Source organism: Quercus suber, unplaced genomic scaffold, assembly GCF_002906115.3.
Source record: "Quercus suber isolate HL8 unplaced genomic scaffold, Cork oak 2.0 scaffold_138, whole genome shotgun sequence".
Lineage (NCBI taxonomy): Eukaryota > Viridiplantae > Streptophyta > Magnoliopsida > Fagales > Fagaceae > Quercus > Quercus suber.
In genome coordinates this window covers 504,425-525,495 of record NW_027069600.1, presented here as the reverse complement: position 1 = coordinate 525,495, position 21,071 = coordinate 504,425, and the positions used below count along the sequence as shown (strand labels likewise).

Below are 21,071 nucleotides of genomic sequence, written 5' to 3'. Positions count from 1 at the left end.
GGGCTGCTATGGACAAAGAAATCCAAGCACTTGAGCAGAATCATACTTGGGATGTGACCTCTTTGCCTCCTGGTAAGCTGCCCATTGGCTGCAAATGGGTTTATAAAGTCAAGCTTAATCCTGATGGTAGTGTTGAAAGGTTCAAAGCTAGGTTGGTTGCTAAGGGGTATACTCAGAGGGAAGGCCTTGATTTCCTTGAAACTTTTTCTCCTGTTGCTAAAACAGTTTCAGTGAGGGTACTGCTTGCTCTTGCTGCTGCCAAGCAGTGGCCTTTGCACCAATTAGACATCAACAATGCCTTTTTGCATGGAGATTTAGATGAAGAGGTCTACATGACATTGCCACCTGGTTTTCTCAGTAAGGGGGAGAATGTTTCAGCCTCTTCCACTGCTCCTAAGGTATGTAAATTGGTTAAGTCCCTCTATGGATTGAGGCAAGCTTCAAGGCAGTGGTACACTAAGCTGTCAGCAACAATAAAGGAGCTTGGTTTTGTTCAATCTCAGGCTGATCATTCTTTATTTGTTCACAGCAAAGGGTCCTTATTCACTGCACTCCTTGTTTATGTTGATGACATGGTAATCACTGGAAATGATGATGCTTGTGTTGCCTCTCTCAAGTCTGTTTTAGACCAAAGGTTTGGCATTAAGGATCTAGGCTCCCTCAAGTATTTCTTGGGTTTAGAAATTGCCAGAAATAAGAGTGGGATCAGCCTAACCCAGAGGAAGTATGCCTTGGAAGTCCTTGAAGAAACTGGAATGATTGGGTGTAAACCAGTCCAAACTCCAATGGAACAGCAACTGAAGTTGTCTAAGGGCAGTGGAGATTTACTTACCAATCCAGGACAGTATAGACGACTTGTTGGGAAGCTTATGTATTTAACTCTAAGCAGGCCTGACATCACTTATGCAGTTCACAGACTCAGCCAGTTCTTGGCACAACCTAGAGCACCACATATGAAAGCAGCCTCTAGAATTCTTCAATATATAAAAGGCACACCTGGTCAAGGTGTTTTCTTCCCAACTGAATCTGATCTGCACCTCAAAGCCTACTGTGATGCAGATTGGGCAGGCTGCCCTGACACAAGAAAGTCTTTAACAGGGTATTGTGTATTCCTTGGTGATGCTTTGGTGTCTTGGAGGTCTAAGAAGCAAAGCATAGTGTCTCGGTCCAGTGCAGAAGCTAAGTATAGATCTATGGCCACCACCACCTGCGAATTGACTTGGATTTTGCATCTGCTACAAGACTTACATGTCAAGCATGATAGGCCTGTGCTGATGTACTGTGACAACCAGGCAGCAATCCATATAGCAGCAAATCCAGTGTTTCATGAGAGGTCAAAGCACATTGAAGCTGACTGCCATACTGTGAGGAATAAGATTCTTGATGGTTCACTCAAAACTTTCTATGTTTCAACTAAAAATCAGTTGGCAGATGTGTTTACCAAAGCCTTAGGAGTGGAAAGTTTTTCCAGACTGATTAGAAGAATTGGTGTCATCAATATCTTTGCTTCTAAGGTGGAATATCCACATATCAGTGTAGAAGATCCAAAGGCAAGAGATGTCCTCTTGAGGGGGAGTATTAAGAATACAAAGATATGTGGTGACAAGCCTAGAGTCACACAGCTAGCCAGTGGTGCAGCACGTGCTGCTGAAGGGTGCACTAACTCAGCCATAGGAGCAGCAGTCAATGCAGCATTTGCTGATAAGGTGCACACTGATCAGACCACTGAGCTTGCATCAAAGAACATGATTGATTCAACAGTCTTGGAGATGATTGAATCCATGCCACATCATGAGTTCTTCATCCAGGATCATTGAAGAAGTCAATTCCGCAAATATAGGAAGTTGTTATTCATCCTTGCCACGTGTACAGAGTCCAACTGATTTTAAATAACCGTTTTGGCGCCTAGAAGTAGAGTCAGTTATTTTCTTTGTGTATATAAACAGAGCACTGTTTAGATATTTTATTCATTCAATTCATTTGATTGTAATTCATAACTCAATCAATGAAATACTCTCCATTCTATTTAGAATCTCTGTTCTTTTCACCCGAGTACATTCTAGTATTGAGCATAGTACAGTGCCACACGTAAAAGAACATGCAATGTATCTAGTGAAACTTAAAAAGACTATAACCCTTTAGGCTTTGGTGCACTCTCAGGTGCTAGTGGACGTCTTGCAGAGCTCCTGGTACTCCTGGAGTAGTGTCATTGCTCCATGCAGGATATCGTTGGGCATGCTTTGCTTTAATTCAAAATGGAAACGGTTTCTTGCATTCCAGATGGCCCACGACACTACCACCCAAACCTCCAGTTCCTTTTTTGGTAGCTTTTCCTCCATCTGTTGGGCAAGAGTGTAGAAGTTTTGAGCTTCTGAATTACATTTTTGCAACTTTCCCTTTACCATAGCCCACACGTTCCTTGCTAATGGACATTCCCATAAAACATGAGCCGCTGTTTCATCATGTTGTCTGCAGATATTGCAAGTAGGATCCACCGGTACTCTCCTTCGGCATAGGTTTGCACATGTTGGGAGTATATCAGAGCATGCTCGCCACATGAAATTTCGAACCTTTGGGGGTACAGGGAGCTTCCACATCTTGTTCCAGAACTTTTTATCTTCTCTAGCAGTTGAGTGTTCAACATTCTCTATTTGTTTGAGTCGGAGTGCTACTCTGTAAGCTGTCCTCACTGAAAAACGCCCATTCTTATTCTCTTTCCAACGAAGCATGTCTCGAACACCCTCCTCACCAATCTTAATCCTTTGGATATCCTCCGTGGTAGATTGTAGTAATGTAGTGTGGAGTAATGGACTGCTCCATTGTCTTATGCTGTGGTCAATAAGATCAGCCACTTTCATGTTTGTATTAGCATCAGGTCTGAACAGAGGTGGGTGGGTTAACCACCTATGATCCCTAACACTAATGCTCTGCCCATCACCCATAATCCATGTCGTGCCTGCTCTAATCAAATCCCTAGCTTCCAACAAGCTACACCAAACGAAAGGGTTGGCCCCTAGATCAGCATCCATAAAAGAGCTATTAGGGAAATATCTAGCCTTGTACACCCTAACAAAAAGAGAAGGCCCACCTTGGATCAACCTCCATGCTTGCTTAGCTAGCATGGTTAGGTTAAAGGCATGAATATCCCTAAAGCCCATTCCCCCTTTGTCTTTAGGCTTGCATAATTTTCCCCAATTGATCCAATGGATCTTTCTTTCATTTTGAGTCTGCCCCCACCAATACTTTGCTAGGGCTGAATTGATGTCATCACAAATTTTTTTGGGGAACTTGAACATGCTCATGGAGTAACTTGATCAAAACTTCTCCTCCAGCCTTTGAGATATGCTTCTCTTTCCATCCCATCACCCTTTTTGTTACCCGCTCTTGTATCTCCCTAAAAGTGCTCACCTTTGATTTGCCTCCAACCATTGGTAACCCAAGGTATCTTTCACAATTTGTCATAATTTGTGCCTCAACATGAAGCTTAATGGAGAACTAAATTGACTATATTTGAAACTTTTAGAGGATTGAATGACAAAACTGAAACTTAAAAAACTGAAATAATAAAATGTGAAATTTAGAGAGTTAGTTTTGCATTTTGGCTTAAAAAATTTCACACATAATGCTTACTAGTGTGTAACCCCATGACATATGCATAAGTATAATTAAAAATAATCATAATTATATAATTCAAATTATACGTTTTTTTTAGAAGAGGTTCAAATTATATATGATATTAGCTTACATATTTTTTTAAACCATACATGTCTAAAATATATAATGGTTTCTCAATATATATATATATATATAATTTAGAATTTAATTGGATATTAAAAAAAAAAAAATTAGATGCACACTTGGCGCAAAATTGGATTTTAATTGAAATCCAATCAATAATCTAATCGAATTTTGACTCTTTCATTTTTACACTTAATAATTCACTTGGTACAAAAATTAAAAATTAGAGACGCAAAATTGAGATTCAAATTAAAATCTAATTGGATTTTCTCTAAGTTTTAGCTTTTATTACAAATATGCCATTATATCCATTTTTACAAAAAATGAAAATAGTGAAAGGTGTTTTCGTTTTCTATACTCAAATTCACTTTTTTAAGATATTGAAAATGAAAAATTGAGTATAAACTTGCAAACCAAACTAATTTTTTGTAGTGAGTCCCACAAAAAACTAAAAAAGAATACAGAAAACTGCATTTTTTTCCTCTAACCAAACATGCCCTCAATGTCTTGCTTGTGTACCAAACGGGCTTCCCATTTCGTCACCTCCAAGCATGGAAACGGATTTGGATTTGGTGCAATTACCCCCACTCATTCTCACATCAATTTTTACTACTCTCATTTTTTTAATTTTTCCGTTTTAACTTTTTCTACTTTTTTTTATTCAATGGTTGAGATTGAAAGTTGCTTTTTTCAATTTCCAATCTCAACCATTCATTGCTATTGCATTAAGTGCGATCCCTTAGGTAGGGTATTGCAACTGATCTCAACCCATTGTAAATCAATGACTCATGTCACATATGAACATTGTAAAGTTTATTTTTATTTTTATTTTTTAATCTTACATTGCCCAGCTTACAGTTAACATGGCATGAAAAATCATTTTTTATTGTTCCATTTGACACATCACCTTTTTCCATCTAAGGAATAATGGCAGAGACCAAATTGACATAGCATTGAAAAGGTTAGACACCAAATTGACACAATTAAAAGATTATGGACAAAACTAAAATATGATGTAAAGGATGGGGACAAACTTTGCAATTTACCCTTCTTTTAAAATAAACAGTCATCTTGTCATGATCATTTTTACTTAAATATCTACCCAAATAAAAATATTTCATATGAAGATACTGTTGTAAACAAAACACAAAATATCATATAAGCAATTTTTGCTCAAAAATGAGAAAAATTAGAAGAAAAAAAATTTGTTGTTATCGGTTGATAATCTTTTAACTTTTAAGAGTACTTTCTTCAATTGCAAATTTATCCATCCAAAATTATTATAAAATAAACAAATACTAACAAAGTATCATAATTAGGTTTTAATATGTATCATGAAAAGAATTTAAAAAATAATAATAATCTAAATATAAAAACTAAAATATATCACTCATCTGATCATTTTCATTTGATTAATCATTGCTTTTGTCTAAATAAGTGTTAGTATAGAATTATGAGCATGATCTTTGTTATTGAATACATTAAGATCATATTGATACAAATCAAAGATACAATATGAAATTGTTTTGCGCACAAAAAAAAAAAAAACACACACACACACACACACACAAGATGTCATACCAACAAATTGTTACTTAACAATGATTAATTGGATCCATTCGGAGAACAACTTACTTTTGAGAAATTATTGAGAGTACTTTTTCTGCAAAAACTACATATTTGTCTAATCAAAAGAATTAATTAAAAAATAAACCAAAATTAGCAAAGCCATATAATTCAAAAATTATGAACTCAAACTCAAATCAAACCAAAATGATACATAAAGAGAACCTATGATTGGAAATGAATACACCAAAATGCTTGAAATACATAGTATACCGATCTCTGTGATTGGAAATGAATACACCAAAATGCTTGAATTACATAGTATACCGATCTGCCACAAAGAGCAACAAATGGGATGAGTCAATTAAATCAACAATAACAAAAAGGAAAATTAGTAAACAAAACAAAATCGAAAAAAAAAATGGTAGAAACTATTTATAAAAATAAAAAACAAAAATCCACTAAAAGAGAAACAAAAACAAAGAAAAGAGATTATTGACCTTTTTTTTTTGGGTTATGGATAGAATATGGAATGAATGGAAGAGAGAGGTGGAAAGATAGTATCAATAAATTTATATGTTTTTTTTTTTTTTTTTTTTTTTTTTTTTTTTTGATAGATGAAGAATAGTTTCAGAAAGAATAATTTTACTTTATCTAATTAGAAAGTCAAGAAGACAGTAGTTGAAGGACATGAAAATTTTGAACAAAGTGAATGTAGAATTTAAAATTTTTCTAAAGGAGAGAATTTAAGAATGAATAAAGGCAATGAAATGGAAAATTTAATCAGGCATAGGTTGAATGAAATGAAAGAGATTGAACAAAGTGAAGGAAAAAAAATGGGAAAGAATAATTACATTTTTTTTTTTAGAAGACAGAAAAAATAATGACATGGTGCAATAGGAGATTTGCAAAATTTATTGCAAGGCCTCTATTATTATATATCGATTATAAGTTGTAATCTTTGAGTATTTACCATGTTTGAAAATGAATTTGACTTTTTCATTTTAATTTTGAATAATTTTATTACAATCATAGAATACATTTGAGTCAAACCTTGTTTGAAATTGAATTGTACTTTTCTATTTTAATTTTTTGAATAACTTTATTACTATTATAAAACAAATTAAATTACAAAATATTAATTTTTTACGGTTTTGAATAAGAAATTCTATAAGAAATTTTATAAAAAGACCTCACAAGTTGAACATACAAGGGAGAGGAGTTTAGAATTCTTTAGACTCAAGGCCAATATATCTACTCTTGTATGTATGGCAGCCTTTCAGTTTATCTTTTTGGAGCAAGAGTAGGTTTATATAGAGAAAATTAGGTTTAATAGGTAACACTACAAAGTTCATTTATTGTTTAGGTAATTTTGGCTGAGAGAAGGTTTTGTGAACTTCCAGTTTCAGTTTTGGTTGATCAAATGTCAAGTGAGGGTCTTCCAAAAATTGATTTTTTGAGATTCTACTTCTTGACTTGATATAATACAAACCAAACTTAATTTAGCCAACAATCTAAAACCTAACAAGATTGAATTATCACAGGGTCTAATAGTAAATTTTAAACCTCTTTCTATTATTTTTGGCTGATTTAAGTCAGAAATCCTTGAGTGACCTAATCTTATGGACGTGCCTTGGATTATTAGAAAACATTTGAGGTTTAAAGCTGATCTCAACAACTTCCATATACACAAAATACTTACATCGATAAGGATAAGCGAAGGCCGTGTCTAGCTCAAGAGCGGGACTTGTATAACTTGAATTTGTGCTGTCAACAAGCTTGAACCACTGGCTCCCTGGGTCACACATGTTATCTCCACTCAAGCACTTGCACCTGTTAACAACAACTGTATTTTCTGAATCTACATCTAGGCATGCTCTGGAACCATTGAAAACCTTCGATGAGAGATGCATTTTAGAATCTGAGATGGTTTCCCATTGGTAACTAGAGAGGGCGCAAGTGTAACCCAACATTGCTGGTTCTCCCAGTCTAAATGCTTCTATACAAAAATCTGTTCCCTTTAATTTTAAAGTTCTGTGTGGTAGGTAGTTCCAGGCTTCGGATTTATTGCAAGTGCCAAGCTTGAGGGGCTTATAAATTGATTCTCTAAGCACACAGAGACCTGTTACTGGATGAAAAATCACATTGTGTAGATTATCTTCAGGTAGGCCTGGCCCTGCAAGTCACATGAGTGCAATCTTGGTTATGTTACAATTGAGTCTCTAACCAACTTATGATCTCAGACTTAAAGTTAGGAAACAAATTGAATTGCAGCTGTGAAGATTTGATTTTGAGAAAGGATGGAATGCCATCATACCTCGAAAAGGAGATTGGAGAGCAGAGATCCTTTGCAAGAAGCTTGAATTTCGATTTTCATACCAATTCCAGTCAAGCACTCCATAGTACTCGTTGAACCCAATTACCCCCTCTCTTATATAATAACTTCCAACAAGTGTCCATAAGGACCAGTCCAGGTCAAGTTCAGCCACCACGCCTATGAAGCAATTCATGTACCTGTTGTCATTTACATTGGTTCCTCTTAGGTCCATCCCAAACTCACTCACTAACAATGGCCAACCTTGATCCAACAAAAATCCTGTCAATCTCATGAAATTATCCACCTCTCTCTTACACACTTCATTTTGGTTGCCAGATTCCCATGCCTTTGCATCTGATAACCCATTCCAGTGCACCTCATATGCTAGCTTTCTGGTGAATGTGAGGTTTACTTGTTGATTGCGAAGAAATGACAAGTCTTTGCCGTTACTCAAGCCGGAGATAATGACAAGAACATCTGGGTTTGCTGAATGCACTGCTCCAGCAGCTTTTTCCATGTACCTAGTTCATTTCATTTACATATATGAAATCAGAATCTGCACTACAAATTAAACCAAAAAATCAATTCCAATGTCACAAATAAGTCCTGCCTATAAAGACAATCTCCCACAGCTCACTTACCTATACCAATCACTCACATTCTGTCTGAAGCCTTGGAGCTCATTCCTCAAGCTCATGCCAACCACATTGGTGACACCATTAAAGATGGTCGCCATCTGAGTTAGTCCCTTCATCCAGGGGTCCGGATCGAAATACTGGTTGCCAAAGAACCCATTACCATCAGAGCTACTGGGCTTGCTTATGCGATTGTCCAAGATGACCAGCACATTATTTGCCCCTAGGCTAGACACCACAGCCTGAGATATAAATTGTCAAATATAAGAGGGGATAGACAGGTCTCTTCATGTAACTGGAACATATTACATATACATTGAGCATTGAGCAAGTTTTATTGTACAGGTCAATTTGAACACAAAGTCCACACTAAGCTGAGTTTATTCTAGATCAAACCAAACCCATGAAGAAGCCTAACGTTAAATTCCCATCTATTTCATAAGATCTATTCAAATATTAAAAACAAAAAACCTAAAAGATAAGGATTCCAGTTTATAAAGTTCTCTTTTCTTTTCTCTCGCATGTTTACGATGTTAAAAAAAAAAAAATTTAAGAGGGGTGTAGGTATTTTACCTGGTAAGCTTTTATGAGGGGGAGATCAATGATGGAAGGGTTGTTGGCCTGGATTCCGGCAATAGATTCAAACAGCCCAAGACTCTGAAAGGACTGTCTTACAGTGAGAGAAGCCAATGAGTCATTGGTGACCAAAAAAAGTGGCCAAGTGAGCCTAACACAGTTGAATCCCATGGATACAATCTTCTTGGAGATTGCATCCATGGGCCGCTTGCTAAGGCCCTCAGCCACCATGGGTTCCAGATGTGACACCCAATTCACGCATGCTAGCTTTACCCGTTTCCCTCCTTCGTCCACAATCCACCTTGAATTGGTATATAGAGGTAGAACTATCGTAGGCTTGCTCTCATGAGGCTTGCTGATCATAGGCTTGCGAGGGAGAGAAATTAGTAGAAGAGATACAAAGAAGAAGAAGGTAAACAAAAAGATCCTCCTCATATTGAGGTTTTTTTTTTTTTTTTTTTTTTTTTTTGGGGGGGGGGGGGGGACAGTAGAAGTGTTCGGATGAAAGAGAGCTGAAAGCCTTTTATGAAAGTAAAAGGTAATGGAAGAAGAAGGAGAACTAACACAACCTCCCCGTGTTGAGATTGTTTGAACTGTTGAAGTATTGGAATGAAGAGAGATAAAAAGCCTTATTGAAAAATAAAAAATTTAATAGAAAAACCAATGTTTTCTCTCAATACTTTCATAAGAAATCTTCGGTGGTAAGTTTTTGTCCTCCGTCGTTACATACGATATAGAGACCAAGTCTATTATTAAGTAATGCTACATAAATAACAATTTTTACAATATTTTTCATAATATTAAATTGATAGATTTTTATTGATTTTTATATGAATCTATAACTAACTTCATTTTAACATCTGTTATTCATATTTTGTCACCTCAACCGTTGTGAAATATTTTTTTATGAAAGTTATTGTAACTCAATACTTATTTTCCACAATACCTTGTTATTGCGATAATTGCTCTTTATCACAAGATTAGGAGATTAATTGGTTTTTTTGTTGTAGCTAAGCTTTGAATCTATATATCTTATTTGGTGACATATGACATCCACTCCATAATAATTGCTTTTTATCATAAAGTTAAGACACTTAGTTATCAATTTTAGAGTGTAAACAAAATTCAAATCAAATCTCTTATTTGAGAGTAAAAAACAAACAAATTAAATTAACTAAAAGCCCTTATTAAGTTTAATTTTACTATTTTTAGTTCCCATATTAAAAAATTATGGCATCTAGTTAAAAGACAAAATTAAGTTACAAAATTGGTTGTAACCTTAGGCTACAAGCTAACAATCTTACTCAATATCTTTTTATTGGATGTGAATTTTAACAAATTTATCGTTGGATTACATATTTTTCTTATATCTTCAATGCTTGCAAAATTTCTAGAAAATTAAAAATTAATAGTCATGTCATCAATAAATTATTTAAATTGCAAGTTTTTATAGTTTAAAATTGTGCATAAAATATAAGTTTATATATCGTATAGTAAATAATATATGTTTGACATAAAATTGGACATATATATTAAGAGCGTAAAGAATATGCAATTCAATAATTAGATTTTCAAAATATATAATAATATTTATTTTATAGAGTAAGGTTGTAGGCTTGTACATAGCCTTCAGCTACAACTAATTTTGTAGCAAAACTTTGTCCCTAATTAAATCGAGTAAGACATACATACAATTTCATAAGAAAATATTAATTATTCTCAAAGTATAATAACATGGTACTTCTTCTTTTGACACTCATGGTGAACCCTACTAATTAAATTCATGATAAGTTTTACTATGAATATAAGAGGAAGAGCACTACATTACCATACTCTAGGATTATCTAATATTTTTTCTAATTTCAAAGTTAGGGAGCAGGGTTATTATAACACATTAACTTACTTTATGATTAATTATATTGCTAATTTCCATAATAAACGTTTTCTCAGGCAAGTAGTTTATTTAATTTTTGTTAACTAGTAAGTTGCCATGCATGCAATGCACTAATAATATTGTAAAATTCTTATATAAAATGGTTTTGGAAAATTTGTACAAATATTATAGCATAATTATTATAGAATTTTGTTAGTAATGAGTTTATCATAAGAAGAAATAATTATAAATTATATGCATATATCCATTATAATTAGGCGAAAATACCATTTTCGTCTCTACATTTTCACGCGACTCCCATCACTACAAAAAACTGGTCCTATAGTTGCGTTTGTAAAAAACACCACTATAGGTACCCTATAGTGGCGTTTTTTATAAACGCTGCTATAGGCATACTTATAGTTGTGTTTGGAGAGTCCTATAGAAACATTTTAAAAAATGAGTCTATAGCAGCGTTTCTAACATCCTATAACGGCATTTTTAAAATGGTACTATAGATCCGGGCCTATAGTGGCATTTGTCAAACGCCACTACAGGCATTTTTATTTTATTTTATTTTATTTTTTTCCGGTTGGGTAGAGCCTATAGTTTCGTTTGACGTATAGGCATTTATAAGAGTATGACTTATAGTCGCGTTTGCAAAACGCCACTATAGCCTAAAAGAATAAAATGAATAAAAGACTCCAGCACAAAGAAAAAATTAAAATAGGGGAGCTATAATGGCATTTGTAATAGGACCTATAGTGGCGTTTACCAAACGCCACTATAGGTCCAAAAAGTGCATCTTCTACACTTTTCCAAAAAAAAAACCGTATGAGTTCAAGCCAAATACTACGGAATATGCCATAGAATATTCTATGACATATTTTACAATATTCCCAAAAAAAAAAAACTGAATGAGTTTCAGCGTAAAGAATATATATAATATTAATATATTTATTTATTTAAATGTATATATTATTTTATATTTATATTTAAATGAGAGATGCTATGTCTACAATATTTTCACAACAAATTATAGGTAGTTAGTTGTTATTGGTTCAAATTTGAATCTAACACTAAAATTACTTTTTTTTCCTTAACAATAACAACCAATAGCAACCTGCCACTTAAAATTTGTTGTAAAAATATTGTGAAAATGTTGTTGACATATCATTTCTCTTTATATATATATATATATATATTTTTTTTTTTTTTTATGAGGGATAATATGTCCATAATATTTTCACAACAAATCATAGGTGGTTAGTTATTATTGGTTCAAATTTGAACCTAATACTAAGATTACTTTTTACCCTAACAATAACAATCAGTAACAATCTATCACAAAAAATTTGTTGTAAAAATGTTGTGAAAATATTATGGATATAATATTTATATATATATATATACACACACACACATACATACATATCATTTCTCATTTTATAAATATTTATATATATATATATATAATTAAAAAAAAAAATAGAAACTCCCCACCTACCCCCACTCACCCATATCTCTCCCTTATCTCCACGTCAAGTCTCAGAGACTTCCTTACTTTCTCTTTTGGTTTTTTTTGGTTTTTTTCCTTTCTTTCTTTTTCCCCCTTATCTCTCCACGCCAAGTCTCAGACTTCCTTTATCTTTTGTTTTTTTTTCTTTCCTTCTTTTTCTCCCTTGTCTCCACTCCACCATCTTTCTTGTTTTCTTTTTCTTTCACTCTTCTTTTCACTTCACATGCACCTGATACTTTCCTCTTCCTCTCCATTTTGATTTTATTTCTTTTGTTTATTTGTAGTGGTGTTAATGTTTGTGGGTTTTGGATTTGCAGATCGTGTTGCAGCTTATTGATTTTGTTCAAATTTGTAGATGGTGTTTGAAGCCATTGGTTGTATAGTTGCAGGTAAGCTTTTTTTTTTTAATTTATAATTGTTTTGGTTTATTTATTTTTTGATAATAGTTTTGGTCGATTCCTTGTTTGCTATCAACTTTCTTCGTGGGTCTATGAGATTTCTGATCAATTCGACGATTTCTTTTTGCAGGTTGGTCTATGGTGGCTGAATGTGTTGGGGTGGAGTTGCTATTTTTTAAAAAAATTTGGATGTGAGCATTTTGTGTTTGATTTTGAATTTTTTTAGGTGGGTTTCTGTTTTCATTTTGAATTTACTGGGATAGCTATATTTGGAGTTGGTTTTTTTTTTTTTTTTTTTTTGGATGTGAGCATGTTGGGTTTGATTTTGAATTTTTTTAGGTGGATTTGTGTTTCATTTTGAATTTGTTGGGATAGCTGTAATTTGTTTTATTTATGTATTTTGTTTTGTCTTGTATCTTTTAATTTAATTAAAAAAAACTTTTTCATGTCAAAAAAAAAAAAATTCTTTTGATTACCAAAAATTAATTTTTGGTAATCAAAATTTTTTTTTTTTTGGTGGTTTTTTGGCAGCAGTGGCGTTTGTAGAGTCTATAGTGGCATTTCACAAATGCCACTATTGTACCGTCACTATAGCTGGCGGAGTCGCGTATAGCGTCTATAGTGCGTTTTTATAAAATGCCATTATAGGTCTATAATGGCGGTACAATAGTGGCGTTTGTAAATGCCGCTATAGCTAAAATGGGCCTATAGTGGCATTTTTAGTACCTATAGTGGCGTTTCACAAATACCACTATACGACCAGTTTTTTGTAGTGTGGCATGGCCACTTTAGTCCTTAACTTTTTTTTTCACCGATTTTAGTCCTTATTCTGGAAAACGTGTTTCATTTTTATCCCTATTGTCAGTTCCTTAACGGCAAAGTCCTAGGTGACAAACAGAAGCTAACGTGGCGCTGATGTGGCAATTAAAATATTATTAAAAAATATTATTTGGCTTTTTTTTTAATGCCACATCAACATTTTAATTTTTTTTTCAAAGCCATGTCAAAAAATTTTAAAAATTAAATTAAATTAAAAAAACTTAAATTTAATTTAATTAAAAAAAATTTCTTAATGTTCTTAGTGTTCTTCAACTTGTTCTTCATTTTACAACTTGTTCTTCAGATTCTTCCCAAATCAAACCCAGCAACCAAGAACTCAAACCCATCACAAGATCACAAACCCAGCAGCCCAAGAACTCAAACCCAAATCACTAGGACATAAATGAAAACAAGAAGAAAAAATTAAATTAAATGCTAATAGGAAGAATGAAGAAACCAAGAACTCAAATCTCCAGCAAATCAAGAACTCAAACCCAGCAGATCAAGAACTCCCAAATCAAACCCAGCAACCCAAGAACTCAAACCCAAATCTTCAACAAATCAAACCCACAAACCCAGTAAACAAACCAATCTCCAACAAACCCATAAACCTATAATCTAACCCAGATCGCAAAACCACCACCACCACTGCCACAATCAAACCCAGATCCCAAAACCACCGCCACCACCATCGACCAACAAATCCATTTTCAAAACCCTAGAAAATTTAAAGCCCAGAAGGAGAAGGAGAACAAATCCAGAAAATTCATACCACTGTCACTACCAAACCTCCATACCCAAACCACTAAGATCCATACCCTTCAGTTTTGAGAGACCCACGCATGACCCAAGATCTATACCCTTCAGTTCTGCCGAACCACAAACCCACCAACTAAACCAACCCAACAACCACCGAAGCCAACCCAGCCACCATCGAATCCAACCTAGCCAACCCATCAAATCCAACCAACCCACAGCGAGCCAAGACCACCTATGGCTAGCCATGACCACCCCACCCACGAAGAGCCACGACCACTTCACTCACGACGAGCCACGACTACCCATGAGCAGACACCAGACCACGACAATCTGAATCCCACGCTCCCAAAGCCTCCATGCTGATCTGTGCCACGCTGATCTAAGGCCCAAAAGCCGATATTGAAAGAGAGAAGCTTTCAAGGTGAGAGGAAGAGAGAGAANCCTCTCCATTTTGATTTTATTTCTTTTTGTTTATTTGTAGTGGTGTTAATGTTTGTGGGTTTTGGATTTGCAGATGTGTTGCAGCTTATTGATTTTGTTCAAATTTGTAGATGGTGTTTGAAGCCATTGGTTGTATAGTTGCAGGTAAGCTTTTTTTTTTTAATTTATAATTGTTTTGGTTTATTTATTTTTTGATAATAGTTTTGGTCGATTCCTTGTTTGCTATCAACTTTCTTCGTGGGTCTATGAGATTTCTGATCAATTCGACGATTTCTTTTTGCAGGTTGGTCTATGGTGGCTGAATGTGTTGGGGTGGAGTTGCTATTTTTTAAAAAAATTTGGATGTGAGCATTTTGTGTTTGATTTTGAATTTTTTTAGGTGGGTTTCTGTTTTCATTTTGAATTTACTGGGATAGCTATATTTGGAGTTGGTTTTTTTTTTTTTTTTTTTTTTGGATGTGAGCATGTTGGGTTTGATTTTGAATTTTTTTAGGTGGATTTGTGTTTCATTTTGAATTTGTTGGGATAGCTGTAATTTGTTTTATTTATGTATTTTGTTTTGTCTTGTATCTTTTAATTTAATTAAAAAAAACTTTTTCATGTCAAAAAAAAAAAAATTCTTTTGATTACCAAAAATTAATTTTTGGTAATCAAAATTTTTTTTTTTTTGGTGGTTTTTTGGCAGCAGTGGCGTTTGTAGAGTCTATAGTGGCATTTCACAAATGCCACTATTGTACCGTCACTATAGACTATATGCGTGCAGCGGTCTATGGCATGAGCCTATAGGGCGTCCTATAGTGGCGTTTTTATAAAATGCCATTATAGGTCTATAATGGCGGTACAATAGTGGCGTTTGTAAATGCCGCTATAGCTAAAATGGGCCTATAGTGGCATTTTTAGTACCTATAGTGGCGTTTCACAAATACCACTATACGACCAGTTTTTTGTAGTGTGGCATGGCCACTTTAGTCCTTAACTTTTTTTTTCACCGATTTTAGTCCTTATTCTGGAAAACGTGTTTCATTTTTATCCCTATTGTCAGTTCCTTAACGGCAAAGTCCTAGGTGACAAACAGAAGCTAACGTGGCGCTGATGTGGCAATTAAAATATTATTAAAAAATATTATTTGGCTTTTTTTTTAATGCCACATCAACATTTTAATTTTTTTTTCAAAGCCATGTCAAAAAATTTTAAAAATTAAATTAAATTAAAAAAACTTAAATTTAATTTAATTAAAAAAAATTTCTTAATGTTCTTAGTGTTCTTCAACTTGTTCTTCATTTTACAACTTGTTCTTCAGATTCTTCCCAAATCAAACCCAGCAACCAAGAACTCAAACCCATCACAAGATCACAAACCCAGCAGCCCAAGAACTCAAACCCAAATCACTAGGACATAAATGAAAACAAGAAGAAAAAATTAAATTAAATGCTAATAGGAAGAATGAAGAAACCAAGAACTCAAATCTCCAGCAAATCAAGAACTCAAACCCAGCAGATCAAGAACTCCCAAATCAAACCCAGCAACCCAAGAACTCAAACCCAAATCTTCAACAAATCAAACCCACAAACCCAGTAAACAAACCAATCTCCAACAAACCCATAAACCTATAATCTAACCCAGATCGCAAAACCACCACCACCACTGCCACAATCAAACCCAGATCCCAAAACCACCGCCACCACCATCGACCAACAAATCCATTTTCAAAACCCTAGAAAATTTAAAGCCCAGAAGGAGAAGGAGAACAAATCCAGAAAATTCATACCACTGTCACTACCAAACCTCCATACCCAAACCACTAAGATCCATACCCTTCAGTTTTGAGAGACCCACGCATGACCCAAGATCTATACCCTTCAGTTCTGCCGAACCACAAACCCACCAACTAAACCAACCCAACAACCACCGAAGCCAACCCAGCCACCATCGAATCCAACCTAGCCAACCCATCAAATCCAACCAACCCACAGCGAGCCAAGACCACCTATGGCTAGCCATGACCACCCCACCCACGAAGAGCCACGACCACTTCACTCACGACGAGCCACGACTACCCATGAGCAGACACCAGACCACGACAATCTGAATCCCACGCTCCCAAAGCCTCCATGCTGATCTGTGCCACGCTGATCTAAGGCCCAAAAGCCGATATTGAAAGAGAGAAGCTTTCAAGGTGAGAGGAAGAGAGGAGAGAGTGGGAGAAAGAGAGAAACTCTGAAAGTGAGAGGAAGAGAGAGAGTGAGATTAAAAAATAATTTTCTGGGTTTGTTATTGTTTTGTTCTGGTTTTGAATTTTTGGATTTTTGAATTTTCTTGATTTTTATTTTTATTTCAGTTTTTCCTTTTTTTTTCATTTAGTTAAAATTTACAAATTAATTTTTTGTTTTTAAAAATGACATGGCATTTGTGGTATTATTTTAATATTTTTAATTTATTCCGTTTGTCAGCTATGCAATTTCCATCTCTGATGTAATGTCAGAGACAAAAACGAGACGCGTTTTTCAGAATAGGGACTAAAATCAGTGAAAAAAAAATTAGGGACCAAAGTGGGAATCGCGTGAAAATGTATGGATGAAAATGGTATTTCCGCCTTATAATTATTCAATTCAAGTAATGAGGAAAAAAAAAAAAAAAACAACAACAACAACAACAACTTTAGAGAAATATTGTGAGATAAAAATTGATATAAAATGTGTCTTTCTCTTTCTCTTTAATTCTAAAACAAAATACACATCCCAAACATCCACAATCAATCACATCCTTACAAAACCCACAAATCTACAACATTTGACCTTAATATCAAAATTGTAATTGTCGTTGTCACTCAATATAAAATGCATGCTCCCCTTCCTTGATTGTAGCCAACTCATACGGGTTAAGATTAGATGAGACAAGAATGAAAGAGCTAGGTAGGTATCATTGAAAGATTGAAGGTAAATAAAATCATTTTTGGTTTGTTGTGACATGGGATGATATAAAAGGCTTTGAGTTGGTATATATAAAGGAGTAGAAATACAAAAGGTGAAAATGGTGAATTGAAATGCAAAGAATTTTGTATGTATATGTGAGAGAGGAATAGTCTTGAAACATTGAACTACAAGATACAAAGAATATTTACATTTTAATTAGAAAAATCTTAAACCATTGAACCAAATGAAACAAAAAATTAATATTTAATTTGTTCTTATCTCTGATGTGGCACTTGAAAATATTTCAATTCTCTTTACATAGAATGCGCCACTAATCAATATATATATATATATATATATTGATTAGTACAATTAAATTAAGTACAAAATCTTCTCCAAAAAAAAGTACAAAAATACATATAGGCTATAGCTATATAAGGCAAGGCACAATTTTAATTTTCCTGCCTACCCGTTGAATCTTGGGACCTAAGATGATAACTAAATTGAGACCTTATATATATATATATATATATATATACACATTTTAGTTAAAAAATAATTTTTTACATACAATCTATTCTTCTCGCTTTTTAATATGAAATTTTATTAATTAAATTTTGGAGGAAATTATTCTTTATTACCTTAAACTATACCATTTAGGCAAAAAAATCCATTTTACTCTCTCTATTTTCACACGATTCCCACTTTGGTCCCTAACTTTTTTTTTTTCTCACTGATTCTAGTCCCTATTTTGGAAAACGCGTCTTGTTTTTGTCCCTAATGTTACATCAGAAATGGAAATTGCACAGCTGGCAAACGAAATAAATTAAAAATATTAAAATAATACCCACAAACGCCACGTCATTTTAAAAAAAAATATTAATTTGTAAATTTTAACTAAATGAAAAAGAGGAGAAAACTGAAATAAAAATAAAAACCCAAAAAAGTAAGAAAATTCAAAAACCCAAAAAATGCAAAACCCAGAAGGAGAACAAGAATAAGAACAAACCTAGAAAATTATTTTTTAATCTCACTCTCTCTCTCTCTTCCTCTCACTTTCAAATTTTCTCTCTTTCTCCCACGCTCTCTCTCCTCTCTTCCTCTCACCTTGAAAGCTTCTCCTCTCTTTCAATATTGGCTTTTGGGCCTCAGATCAGCATGGCACAAATCAACATAGAGGCTTTGGGTGGGTGGGATTCAAATCACTGTGGTCCGATGTTTACTCATGGGTAGTCATGGCTCGCTATGGGTGAGGTGGTCGTGGCTCGCCATGGGTGAGGTGGTCGTGGCTCGTCATGGGTGGGGCGGTCGTGGCTCACCATGGGTGGTCTTGGCTCACTATGGGTCGGTTGGATTTGATGGGTTGGCTGGGTTGGATTCAATGGTGGCTAGGTTGGCTTCGGTGGTTGTTGGGTTGGTTTAGCTGGTGGGTTTGTGGCTTGGCAGAACTGAAGGGTATGGATCTTAGGTCTTGCGTGGGTCTCTCAAAATTGAAGGGTATGGCTCTTAGTGGTTGTTTGTGGCTCGGTAGTGGGTTTGGGTATGAATCTCAGTGGTTTGGGTATGAAGGTTTTGTAATGATAGTGGTATGAATTTTCTGGGTTTGTTCTTGTTCTCCTTCTCCTTTTGGGTTTTGAATTTTCTAGGGTTTTGAATTTTCTTACTTTTCTGGGTATTTATTTTTATTTCAGTTTTTTCCTTTTTTTTCATTTAGTTAAAATTTACAAATTAATTTTTTGTTTTTAAAAAATGACGTGGCATTTGTGGGTATTATTTTAATATTTTTAATTTATTGGAGAGCTAGCTGTGTACGTATTTACATATTACGACAATGATTAGTAGCGTGAAGCAAATGCAGATAAGATTAAGATTAGAATATACTAATATTTTTGATTCATTGTTGTGGCCATCACATTAATTATCATACTAATATATAGTATTATTTTCATCAATCACTATAGCCTAAGCCAATACGATTTATTTTACAATTAAATAAAAGCAATTTAAATATGCAAAGATTAAACCCAAATCTTTTATTCAACCATTAGACTTTTTACCCATTGAGCTAACGGAAGCCCACCAATGCACAAAACTCTCGTGATAGCAAGATTGGGGAGGGATGATTAGTGTATAATCTTGCCCCAATTGTTTTTTGAGACATTAATTGATGGACTCAAACCTGTAACTTACCGCTTTCAATTGTAGGTACTTGTCATCACACTAAAGCCCGACAACTTAAACTCGTGGTAAAACATTAATTACATACTGACTTTTTAAAAACATTTTCATTGATTCCATTAGGATAAATTTGTGTATGGTTTGATTTAAAATGATTTTGATTTTTTTTAAAGCGTTTTCATTAATGTTCTTAGCTTAAATAGTGTATGGTTTGAATTAAAACGATCTCAAACTTATAGGGTTTTATTTAAATTTTCAAAAGGATAAGTTTTGATTGGAATATATGCTTCAAATGTGATTTATTATATATCCTTTTTTTCAGAAACAAATGTGATTTATCCTAAATAATAAAAGTAATAATCTGACTCGTTCAAATATCAACGTGGCCCCATTTGTTGGCCACTTTGACTACAAGGTATATACTATATAGGCCAAAAGATATAGTAACCAAAAAAAAAAAGCACAACTCTTGCAACAATTATTGGCTTCATGCGAGAATGTGAGAGTATCGTATAGTCATCCTCAGTCTGCCATGTAAAAAAATTCCGGTAAAAATTATGGCTAAGATAATTCTGGTAAAAATAGTGGCTTTTATGTAAGTACTAGAATTGCTGCTATATAGGCTGAGTTCGTTCTAGAATAAACCTTAAAACCCATGTTTTCCGTAGAATCTATTTTAAAATAAAAAAAAAACAAAACAAAAGATAAGGATGCCCAGGTTATAAAGTTTACTTTTTTCTTTTCTTTTTTTTTCTTTTTTAATGTCATAAAAAAATTTGGGAAAAGGGGACTGTAGCTACTTTACCTGGAAAGCTTTTATGAGGGGAAGATCAATGATGGAAGGGTTGTTGGCCTGGATTCCTGAAATGGTATCAGACAGACCAAGACTCTGAAAGGACTGTCTCACAGTTACAGAAGCTAGTGAGTCATTGGTGACCAAGAAAAGAGGCCAAGTGAGCCTAACACAGTTGAATCCCATGGAAGCAATCTTCTTGGAGATGGCATCCACGGGCTGCTTGCTAAGGCCCTCAGTCACCATGGCTTCCAGATGTGAAACCCAATTCACACATGCAAGCTTTACCCTTTGCCCTCCTCCATCCACAATCCACCTTGAATTGGTGTACAGAGGCTGAGCCATCACAGGCTTGCTTTGAGGTATCACAGTGGGGAAGATTACCAGAAGAGACACAAGGGAGAAGAAGGTGAAGAAAATGAACCTGCCCATTTTGATGACTTTGTTTTTACTGAGGAAGAAAGTGTTGGGATGAAATGAAAGTCTAGCTTAAAAGCCTTTATATTGAAAAAAAAATTAATAGAAAAATGGTTTTCTCTAAATCCAC

General features: G+C 34.4%; 1 protein-coding gene and 2 long non-coding RNA genes across 4 annotated transcripts; 2 read left to right on the top strand and 1 right to left on the bottom strand.

The window, feature by feature from the left end:
• Nucleotides 1-5,471: 5,471 nt before the first annotated feature.
• Nucleotides 5,472-21,071, bottom strand: LOC111986632 (glycosyl hydrolase 5 family protein). 2 transcript variants are annotated; one of them, XM_065776669.1, is made up of 5 exons: nt 20,537-21,071; nt 8,263-8,498; nt 7,622-8,142; nt 7,007-7,480; nt 5,472-5,635 (listed from the first exon to the last, which is right to left on the bottom strand). In XM_065776669.1, the coding sequence occupies exons 1-5, from the start codon at nt 20,954-20,956 to the stop codon at nt 5,619-5,621; spliced, it is 1,668 nt and encodes a 555-aa protein (XP_065632741.1). In that variant the 5' UTR covers nt 20,957-21,071; the 3' UTR covers nt 5,472-5,618. The 2 variants fall into 2 exon arrangements, with proteins under 2 accessions (XP_065632741.1, XP_023874079.1); XM_024018311.2 differs by lacking the exon at nt 20,537-21,071 and adding an exon at nt 8,830-9,295.
• Nucleotides 12,252-13,033, top strand: LOC136068860 (uncharacterized). The gene is made up of 2 exons (XR_010630168.1): nt 12,252-12,613; nt 12,753-13,033. It is a non-coding gene; the product is annotated as an uncharacterized LOC136068860 (long non-coding RNA).
• LOC136068859 (uncharacterized) lies at nt 14,687-15,206 on the top strand. Its single transcript, XR_010630167.1, has 2 exons — nt 14,687-14,785; nt 14,925-15,206. It is a non-coding gene; the product is annotated as an uncharacterized LOC136068859 (long non-coding RNA).

Bases quoted from the DNA above. Each gene is read 5' to 3' on its own strand.
- LOC111986632 (XM_024018311.2), bottom strand. From the start codon at position 9,267: ATGAGGAGGATCTTTTTGTTTACCTTCTTCTTCTTTGTATCTCTTCTA. The intron at 8,499-8,829 runs GTAAAATACCTA...TTTATATCTCAG, and splicing joins CCCTCATAAAAGCTTACCAG to GCTGTGGTGTCTAGCCTAGG. The intron at 7,481-7,621 runs GTATGATGGCAT...TGTGACTTGCAG, and splicing joins TCTCCAATCTCCTTTTCGAG to GGCCAGGCCTACCTGAAGAT.